Source organism: Bombus impatiens, unplaced genomic scaffold (assembly GCF_000188095.3).
Source record: "Bombus impatiens unplaced genomic scaffold, BIMP_2.2 scf_1283, whole genome shotgun sequence".
NCBI lineage: Eukaryota > Metazoa > Arthropoda > Insecta > Hymenoptera > Apidae > Bombus > Bombus impatiens.
The window spans coordinates 43,227-54,703 of NT_177702.1; the positions used below are offsets into that span (position 1 = coordinate 43,227).

An 11,477-nucleotide genomic window follows, 5' to 3' on the forward strand; every position below is an offset into this window, starting at 1 on the left:
AAGGTCGTCTTCATAACTTTCAACTTTAATGAAACTCATTAATGAAACCATGTATTTTTTAATACATTAATTGTTTCACCTTAGCTATTTTCTGCAAAGAGTTATTAACTTATTTATGTCGAGAAACCATTAGTTTAGTAAATATTTTAACTTTCGTTCAGCGAAACCTCTACATTCGTCACATACTTTCGGCAAGAAAATGTTACGATATTCATCCAAAAATCCAGTATTCATTACTAAAGTCTAGATTAGATTAAAGTCTAGGTCTAGATTACTCTAGACCCGTACTGTTTGCCTTAAGCAAATACACATTTTTTAATATATTTTCTTGGCCTTAGCTATACATATATTGGTTTTATAATTTTTTTAATATCTTAATAATCTAAATAGTATACTTCAAATAGACACTTGTTTCTCATTCGGCTGTTGCTAGCATCTTCTCAAGAGTTCCAATATTCGTACAAAAGAAGACTGTTAAGAACGTATCGTTGCCAACGTTGGTGATCCAAAGAACAATACTTCAAGAAGGAGTAAGAATAGAAGAGAACAATGCGAAATGAACACGGACGAAAGACGAGAGGAGAGATAAACAAAACACTTGAATTTATTGTCACAAAATGCAGTTAGATTGAAATAACTAAAGTAACAAATGAATTTAAGCTAACACTGAATACCAAGTGCAGCAGCAAAAAGATCATACGAGATAAGTTTAACAATTAAGACTATTTATTAATTCGATTCGACACTGAGAACTAATTATTCTCTTTTTTGTTAATTTTTATAATACAAAAAGTTAATTCTACATTTATCCAATTTAATATTTGTTCGTCCTTCAGGAACAGATTAATGACAATATATCCTTGTGGAAAATTATATATTATTTTATTTACTTATTTTTTATTATTTAAAAACTAAAAAATAAATGTAGAGAACAGTAAACATTATGAAATAAACTGCATCTAGTTCTGGAAATTAAGCAAGTGAAAAATGAAGACGAAGAAGATGAGTCAAGAGTTAGGCAAAAAGAAATAAACTATTTTACGCAAACAAATAGCTATACGATTGAATAAAAAAAGACAACAAAATCTTACAGAAACAGAAAGGAATGAAATCAGTAACTATATATTCTATGAGGTTTCACTGTTTTCAGATTTGTTTTCTCCGTCCTTCGCACGACAAGTTTTAAAAGATGAGAATTAAAATATCTACTAAACTGAGGCTATGCACGCACTAACAACAATTTATCGCATTGGTTTATAAGTTTATATGGACATGTGCGTATTTGACTACGCGACTGTAGGACGATTTTTGTTATTAGAAGAAGAAGAAAAAATTAAACTTTTAATTGATACAAGAAAGAGCGACAAATTAGTGCTAATAATACCTTTGTATATAAAATACCAAGATAGAAATAATGCATTTAAAAAAAATATATATGGTTCCACTAAAAAAATAAGATTGTCCTCCATATGTTCTATATATTTCTATCTACAAAAAATCATTAATATCAAATAGTGCTCTCCTCGAAACAGTTTAACTTTTGTTCGAAGTATTTTCCACTATCATGAATAGAGTGCGAATTTTTATGCAAATTCATATTTTTCAGAATATAATTCAAAAAATAGAGAATTGGGTGGAGAAATTTCAATAGAAGTTTGTTTTACGTACCAAACATCATAACAAACACTATACTTTGGGTATTTTATACATTTCTTCATATTATACGCGTTGTATGCAATTTTAAACTTTCAAATTTCCTACAAATGCATGGAAATCCGCAGTCTAATCATGAATAGTTTCGGAGATATTCATAAGGATCGATTTAAATGGGACATCCTATATAATGTTAATATAAATACAATAATTATATGGAATAATATAAATAACTATATAGGATAATATAGAATAAACATAGAATTGCAAATGATTATTGCTCAGGAAACTAATTTTTTATGCTGGTAGCAACTAATTATAAATTAAAGAAAGATGCATTTACTGCAAAGGTATTAGATACTATTAATTTAAATACATAAAGTGTATGCAAATATTTCTACAAATATTATTCGATATAGCTCAGATTTATTTCAACACATTAAAAGAATGGAATTTAACTTATTTTGTACATGACTTGTTTAGAGTAATTCTATTTTTCAAAAAAATTAAAAAAGAAATATTGTATATGATACAATCACGTTTATATGTTAACTTTGATTAAAAAATTCATTAAAAAACATTTAATTCAATTTTCATTTTTATGTCTCGTTACGTGTTATTTAGTGTATATTGATGGTATACATTTAAAAACAACTTACTAGATCAACTTCTTCTGAGTTATTGGCAAACTTATGTTTGCCTCCTGGTAAAATGAATTTTTGTCCAGGAAGACGCAAATCATCAAGAACTTTGACTAAGAAAGGTGTTTGTGCTAAACATTGCAGAACTGCATTAAAAAAGCAGGTGTTTCCCAAATTCATTAAACCCTAAAATAATATAGAACTGGATATTTTAATCACATACACATATTATGAGTTGCATCTACTTTTATCAAGTACATATCTAAATATTATTCTTACATAATTTCTTTATGTTTGTCAACAAATTACATTGCAAATGGCTGTTTTAATTTATTGAAATTCATTAAAATAATAACCGAAATTACCAAAATACATACCCCTACTTTAGGCAAATTGTATAAACCTTTTTCTTTATCTACTTTACTTATATCTACGGTTTCATTTTGATATTGTGTTATTGATGTCTTAGTTTGTAATGAATTTTTTACTGTACTAGATCTTTTTATAAACTCCACTGTTTCTTGAAGCTTTTTTCTAAAAATTAAAAATTATTACTTAGCCTGTAGGTTTAAATCTAAAAAGTTGAAAAAGGTATATTACAGCGCAATTTTGAAATTATAACAAATGTTTTTATTACTTAATTACCTATACCATAGACGTTGCAAACAAAATTTCTTTAAATTTATTTCATAATCTAATTTCATTATTAAGTTTATTATGGTTATATGGTCAGGAAATATTTAAAAACTACTTGTAATATAATACCTTTTCTTTCAAAGCATTTCTCTAAACATTATGATTCTAATTGAATACTAGAAACTATTAGAATACATATTTGATTTCTTAATTAGTATATATATGTTATATAAAGGTTATATATATATATTAATACATAGGTCAAAAAAATATTATTGTAAATGTTGTTTAGTAATTTGGTAGAACATTAGGTGGTATAGATAATTTTTCTGTAAATATAGTAATGGGGATATATCAAAGTCAAGGTAATTTTTTTAAATGAAACTCTGTATTTGTTTACTGCAATATAGTAACGTTTGTTGAATACAACTGCCTGATATCTATCTATGCAGTGAAATGTCAAAAATTAAATCCAAAGACGTCAGATCAACTCAACTCTATAGCTGACGTAACTGCATTGAGTAACCCTCATCAGGTTATATATACTATAAATAAAAATGGAACTTCTTATTTCTTCTCATCCGCTTTAAATTTATACCTTTAGTTTATAACTAGGAGTCAGTTCAAAAGTCCTTCAGTGAGTCAGAAAGTCGAATGGACAGTTTAAACATTCCTTTAACCATTTATAACGTCGGTTTCTTAGCCGCCTTTAACATAAGAGCTCTTTCGACTTTTGGCTTACTAAGAGCAACTGACTGCTAGAAGCTAAAAATATAAATCTAATATGTATAAGAAGAAATAAGAAGTTCGATCTCTGTTAATGGTTTTTATTTAGTTTACTTTTTTGTCTGCCTGGGTAAAATTTTGTAAGTGAAACTTCACTCACTCTTCAAAAAGATAGAAAGCTGAAATTTTTAAGACTAAAAAGTAAAAATAAAATATATAAGTTAAAAAAAATTAAAAAAGATCGCTTTTTAAAAAAATGTACTAGAAAAAAGAAAATGATTTTCTTAATCAATTATCAGTAGTCAGGGCTCATATTAACTAATAGTTCTACAGTTTTCAGAATTTTAACAGTTCCAGAGTTTCCATATTTGATTATCTCAGATTCACGAATTGAGTCAAATATTCTATCATTGTTATCTCGTAATCGTTAGAGAATCATTTTCCTTGCTTTCGTTAGAAATTTCTCTGTATATTATTATTACATTCAATTATTTAATGATATTTGATTAATAAAAAATTATTTTCTTCCGTTTAGTACATTCTGAAATAAAAACCACATGTTTTTAACATTTTTAGTTTATATGTTTTATTTATAGTGCTGAGGTATAAATCTAACAATGAGATACATAAGGGAAAATAAAGAGCGCGATCTTTACCTATAGAGCATAATCTAATCAGCGATGTTCGATGTCGTTATTCGATGCAATCGCGCCAGCTATCGATCTGCGTTGATCTAACGCCTTCGGATCTAATTTATGATATTCCACTATGTTATGAATAAAAAAATACAGAGTTTCATTAAAAAAAATTAACTTGACTCTGATACTTGTATGTTTTTGTCTTATATTATATTGACTTTCTGATGATTTCGATCCCTCGTGAGATATTCCAGTATAGTTATTCCAGTTAAACGAAGTAATATATATAGTATATTCAATTTTTTGGATTTTTTGTGCGTTTTGTTTTATGTACATATATAAAGTTGTACATTTATTTTCATACATACCTACAGCCAATATTAATCTTTGTTTCACATTGAAAACACCAAACACTCCAATAAAGACTCTCAACTACCATAACATGACAATCACTATGTGGCTTCTTATAATGTTCCAAAGCATGACCACATTCTTCTCTTCCACAACCTTGATATCCACATTGTAAACAAATCAGTACAGCTGAATTTGTTACACATTCCTGAAGTTTTATATATATTCACTTTAGAAATAATATTAAAAAGAAAAAAGGTTTTAAGTTTTTGAATTTATACCTTTTCATTGAGTTTTGATGAATCATTTTTGCACTTTTTACATATTGAACATTCCATACTAATTCCTACTTTATTGACACATTTCTTAATTTTATTAAAATTTACTGCCTTTGGTATATGTGGACATTTATTATCTATGAACATTAATGTATATATTAATTAATATTTTTGTAGAACTATTAACTAAATATACTACACATAAGAATTTAACTTATTATGTCATTATTATATATGATTATTAAGTTTATTAATAGGTTCCTGCATAGCTCCTGTCTGTTACTGCTTATTTTCTACAAATTCAATTTTTGAAAACATCTTATATATTTATTTCAAATTATGTATTTTCCATTATTATCTATGATAGTTCCTCATCTATGTATGTAGATGTTGAATTATAGGGACTATACTATTAGATATTTCAAATGCTTATAGACTCTTTCTAAATATCTAATTATCTCTATAAAACTTATAAAATAAATAAAATTTAGCCTATAAAAGAGATTAATGAAAATATTTCATTTTAAGCACAATTTGTATTACCATATAAGTGGGTCGAATAAATATTTTTGTGGTTTATAAATTTTGAAGCTATATTATTTAAAAATGATAGTTAGGCCTTATCAGATGTCAATACTTTGTACATACCACTAGATCTTTACCATACCACTAGAGTTTTATTTGATAAATTTTGTGCTCAAGTCACCTATTATGTCGGCTTCCACTTAGCGATATGACTAATATAATAAAGTTTCCAGATCACATCAAATATGACATACAACCAATAAGAGTTATAAACACTTGTTCAGATGATTTGCACGGGTGTATGCTTACTTATGAATGACATAAAAAACATTTAATTAATACTTGAGTCAAAAATGTATTTTTAATATGAAAGAGTAGAATCGGGATCAAAAAGCTTTCTGTACATACTTATGAGCACATAAGACAATATATAAGAACAATGTAACAATACTACTACACTAAACAATATTAAGTCAATATCATTTTCCTAAACAAAGGAAATAGATCTGAAATTAACTAAGTATAAAATTAATTCTAAAAATGTAAACTTCGATCCCTCTACATGAACTACTAATGGAATACAGAACAGAAATGAAGATACTTCAAGATGTTGCTAATATGTTAATATAAATATATATCAATATAGATATATATTAAGATAAAACTAAACCTTTCAAAGATTGAAAACATAGTGAACAGCACACATCGATTGAAACCTCTCTATAGACAAACAATTTTAAAACTGATTATAAAATTGAATTAAAAACTAAAATTAATTAATACGATTGAAACTAAATATAGTAACAAAGTTGTATCTCAAATTATTTGTAGTATCATTTGAAAAGCAGATTATAATAAATGAATATAGAAGTGAAGAAACTCTTCTATTAATAAATTAAATAAAACGAAATGAATAGATTTTACAAAAGTTCATATGGACAAATTATTAAATATAAGTAAATAATCAAATAGAAAAAAAATCTTTATTTAATCATAAACCACAGCGCTGGTAATATGAGTGAGGTTGAAATAGTATAATCATCAACTTATTAAATGCAATATCTTTTTTACATTTTGAAACATTATCTGCATGGCAGAGCAGAATTAAACCTTGATAGATCGTCTATCTTCCACCAAGATAGCAACTTTATATAAATTATGAAGAAAGTTAAAAAGGAATTGTCCTGTAATATATTTAATCAAATTTATATCCTTTAATCATCTAATTTGAGCCCAATTGGACATTTGTGGGATGAATTAGGCAAATACATCAGAAATCGTAATATAGCAGCAAAGAACAATCAAAACAAATGTTAATAAAAAAATAGAATAATGGTAAACCTGTAACGATAGCAAAATCAGTTACTTCTATGTAAAAAAGAAAGGGAGAGGCGTATTCAAAATCGAACATGTGGATCATTAACTAGCATAAAGAAAAGTAAACTTTTCATTTAATTTAAGTTCATGTATGTACGCAAAGGTTTTCTTCATTTAACTTTTGTTCAGTTATCACTTATATCTTACTCTGGTGTTAATAAAAGTCACAAATTCTTCTTCATTTTTATTATATTGATTTTCAATATGTCACTATCAAAAATACTCAAATAAATTTGAATAAAAATTCGAACAAGATATACCAAATTTATTTGATCTACTATGTATCAGTGTTATATTTATTTCAATATTGAAACATAGTTTCTAAGAACAAAGAAGTAGACAGAGTTTGTGCAATAACCTAATATTATCACAATTTATTCAAATACATAATAAATGAATAATTTAATTAGTAAGAACAATATAAGGATGAATATAATTATATAATTAATATATAATTAATATTTATATAATTAATATATAATTAATAAGTACGAATACAGATACCATAAGAATGGATATTGCACAATCATTATACAAAACTACTACATAATTTATCAATGTTTAAATTATACATTTTTCGATATGTATTATTACGTAGTCATTATGCCAAATAACTACATAATTTAATTATATTTTAATTATACTAAATATACTATACCAAATAACTAAATATTTACTAATTAATTCTTTAAGACTTGATTCTATTAACAAAACAAGTTAATATAATCTAACTTTTTGGAAATGAATATTTCCTTATTATAAAAACAAATAAGGGTTTTGCAACAAAAGTTTCTTAAAAAATGAATTCTAACCTGTATTATTAGATTCGTTACACGAATCAGTTGAACATTCATATAACTCTCCATTTGCATCTGGTTGTCGATTACGTTTTTTACTCATCTCGATGTATTTTCAAACTGAAACGAATATAATTGTTAGAACTTTTAATTTTTGCCACTCAGCAATTTAGTAAACAAAAAAGCATGTGGGAATTTGGTTAGACTAGTTATTCTAGAAAATGTATACGATAACCCAAACAATTCCTAACATATAAACGTTATGCGTTATTGTATCTTATATTAAATCGTGGAATAATTTGTTTAAATTCACGAAATGTTATGCTAATTATTCAAAACAAACTAAATACAAGCAGTAAAACAAAATATTACCGTAACAATCACTATGCTTGCACAATCCATATACTGTGCGTGTACTCTACTACGACCATATAAACAGGTCTCGACACTCGTATATTAAGGCCTAGGGAAAACCGTCCGAAAATTGAGTCATGATTAATTGTGAAAAATCAACATGGAAGGCAAGAAGGTTCTCGTTCTACGCATGCGTAACATGTTATAAACGTCTCAGACAGAGACAGAGATACTCTATTCATATCTGTCTGTCTCGTAAAAATGCAGTTTTTATTGACCTACCATGTTGATTTTTTACGACTAGACACGACTCAATTTTCAGGCGGTTTTCCCTAGCGACCGAAAAAAGCTGTTTATAGGATCATATACTGTATCACTAACACCGCCACTAGTACCACTATTGTACTTTCGAAATATCCAATCACACAATTTCAAACTATCAAAACTATAATATGGACAGGATTGAAAACTTAAAGTTACGATATACTGTGTACTTGGCTTTACACAGGGTCACCCACTTATTGATATCTACTGATATCTATAACATGTTATTACTTACTTATACTTATTACTTACAGAAAAAGAACATGTGATATAAGCGAGTGATCAACTCATGTTCCTAAAAAAAACCCAATGCACAATGTACTTCAAAGCATCGAAAATGATCTGCAATATCTGAAAAGATCTGATGATCTCAAAAAAGGAAGCGCACAAATTTTATAAGAGAATGAGATAATTAAAAAATAAGAAAATGCGAATTATAAATAAATATGTTATATAGCACTACGTTATAGTTTAATTTACAATTTATATTCTACATGTCGCGACGTATTTTATAATCTTATAAATTTATATTTCCAGTGCTATTCTTATAGGCTAAATATTACAACAATGTACAATTTAACATATTCAAATCGGCGTGATCCGGCAATCTGCACTTCTATCTGGCAGAGTGGGTCACCATTGGGTCACATCTTTTGTTTAGGCATCAGGCGGCGTGATCGGTAGAGCACGATTCATCATGATTCACATTATTTATGTTTCCAATCTTAATTTATAAGAATATAATTTAACGAAAACTGGAATAAAATGCAAATGTTATTGGAGAAGACGCGAATGAAAAAGCGCGCCGGCTTAAACGTGTTAAACTAATATGACAAACTGATATAGTAATAAAGGGAAGGAGGCAACGAAGGAAGGTAGGTAAGGTGTGCTTTTGCTTAACCCATTTGCCAGCCAATTGCGTACCTTTCCATATAATGGGCACGGTGCTTTGTCCACTAATCATATCTCACGTAAGTAATGGGATTTGCAAAGTATCATGCAATGAAAATGTTTAATGTTGAAATTCGAAAAAATTATGTACAAGAAAATCTTTAATGACAATGACATATCCATTAAACGAAAAATATCAATTAATATAAATTTTAGATAAGATATTATTTTAAATTAAATAATATAATGTAGTTTATGAATGATATATTTTCACATATTTATTAAAAACAAAACAGTTTATTTAACAAATGTGTTAATAATTTTTGTTGAGTAAAAAATTTTAATTTCTTCGCAGATCTGTCAGCTTCTCTTATTTTACTATAAGATTCTTTTTTTTCTTTATTTGATTCTTGAATCTTATATAGGTACGCGTTCGGATAAAGCAAAAAATGACTTCCGACGAGATTGTAACTTGCGAAATGAGTTTGTACTTTTGATCAATCGCGGGGAGACGCGATCGCGAAGAAGCGCATCAACGGGAGTCGTAAATTCCCGTTACGATTATAATAATCGACACCACGAACAGATTGATTCCCTTATTTCTTTTGGGATAACAGGAGTGATTGATGTGGTATAATATTGCGATTAACAGGTTATAAATTTTATATTTCCAACAACTTATTACAATGAAGACTTACACCGTTACGTGTGATATAAATGTCATAGACGATTATTTGACGGATGAAGATCCGATAGAGATACACTGAATGTTTTGTCGTAGTAGAGCAAGGCCCTTACAGTTGAATGTAGTAATGTAGTAGAACAAGTAGAACTCTCCTGGTGTAGAATAAGTAGAAATTGATGTGACTGCTCTGTAGTTATGAGAACAAGTGAAGTTCGTTCTTGTGTGATTACTGAGGAAAGCTCGGAGTGGGCGTCTTTGTTGTATGAAGAAGGCGGATTTGTAGCTCACATTTTTCGTTAGGAGAGTAAGGGTAACGATCTGCGATGGTTATGACCATTGGTTATGACCAACGTTAGAAATGAAGATAGGAGGAAGATGCCTCCTACCAATGTGGCTCATGGGCGACATTGTTTATGGGAAAACCCAACTTTTTCGTTAGACAACTATCCGCTTCACAGTTCTGCCCGAGCAGTCGAGCTATGCGGACGTGAAAACTAATGCCTCCGTAAGTGCGACAAGAGTGAAAGAAGGGACGAGCAACAGAACCAATCGAGGATGGTAAACACTCAAATATATATATAAACAATAATACAAATAATACAAAAAGTCGACAAAAAGAGCAATACCAACAAGGATCTACTACAACATAACGAAAACTGGAAGACTGTAACTCCCAGCAAAAAAAGAAAAATAAATACAAACAAAAATGATAGGAGGACTACAGAAACAGAAAGACAACAATGGCTACAAGAAATTCCTACACAAAACTCCTTCAGCTCACTGACAGAAGAGATAGACTCAGACCCTACAGAAAAACCAAGAACACACACCCCCAAGCCACCACCAATCTACATAGATGCTAAAATAATAGACCCCTTCATTGAACTGCTAAACAGCACGGCAGGAAAAAAAATTACACCATTAAACAGCTCAAACTGGATCAGGTAAAAGTACAAACTAATAACCCAGAAACCTATAGGAATGTAACAAAAGCGCTAAAGGAAAAAACGCTGGGTATCATACTTACCAACCCAAATCTGACAAAAGCTACAAAGCAGTAACCAGAGGTATACACCCTAAAACAAATACAAACAAAATATGCGAGGAATTGGCCAAGATCGGACACCAGGTAAGAACGATCAACAATCTAACCAGATTTGATACTAAGCAAACACTACCGTTATTTGTAATAGAGCTTGAACCAAAAAGTAACAACAAAGAAATATTTGAAATTAAAAAAATCTTAATGCATGCGGTGTCAACAATATGGACACACAAAAAACTACTGCAACAGAAACCCGGCGTGTGTCAAATGCGCAGGAAGCACCTAACAGTGAACTTCCCACACACGGGAAAAATAAACGACGTAAAATGTCACAATTGCGGTGGAAATCACCCAGCCAGCTACAAAGGCTGCGTAGTCAGAAAACAACTACAAAGCAAACGTTTCCCGCCGATTCGAAACAGGACACACAACAATTTCCATACGCAACAGGACAACACAGAATCTATGTCAACACCAAACACACAGTATGTAATGAACAATAACCACACTAACACCAACACCGTTAGAAGCCGAAGCTACGCGCAAGTAGTCAACC

The 11,477-nt window shown here is 29.0% G+C and overlaps 1 protein-coding gene across 3 annotated transcripts in view; it reads right to left on the reverse strand.

Annotated features, from left to right (window-relative positions):
• LOC100740680 (ubiquitin carboxyl-terminal hydrolase 16) overlaps nt 1–8,155 on the reverse strand; it is a 43,352-nt gene extending 35,197 nt beyond the window's left edge. For 2 of the 3 annotated variants that reach the window (XM_033323886.1, XM_003493732.4), the window contains exons 1-6: nt 7,995–8,155; nt 7,638–7,742; nt 4,927–5,060; nt 4,663–4,853; nt 2,672–2,828; nt 2,313–2,480 (exon numbers count right to left, since the gene is read on the reverse strand). In XM_033323886.1, the coding sequence (XP_033179777.1) occupies nt 2,313–2,480; nt 2,672–2,828; nt 4,663–4,853; nt 4,927–5,060; nt 7,638–7,725 (738 nt within the window). In that variant the 5' untranslated portion in view covers nt 7,726–7,742; nt 7,995–8,155. Of the gene's footprint in view, nt 1–2,312; nt 2,481–2,671; nt 2,829–4,662; nt 4,854–4,926; nt 5,061–7,637; nt 7,743–7,898 lie in introns of all 3 variants that reach the window. The other variant, XM_012392144.3, reaches the window with a different exon arrangement.
• Nucleotides 8,156–11,477: the final 3,322 nt, after the last annotated feature.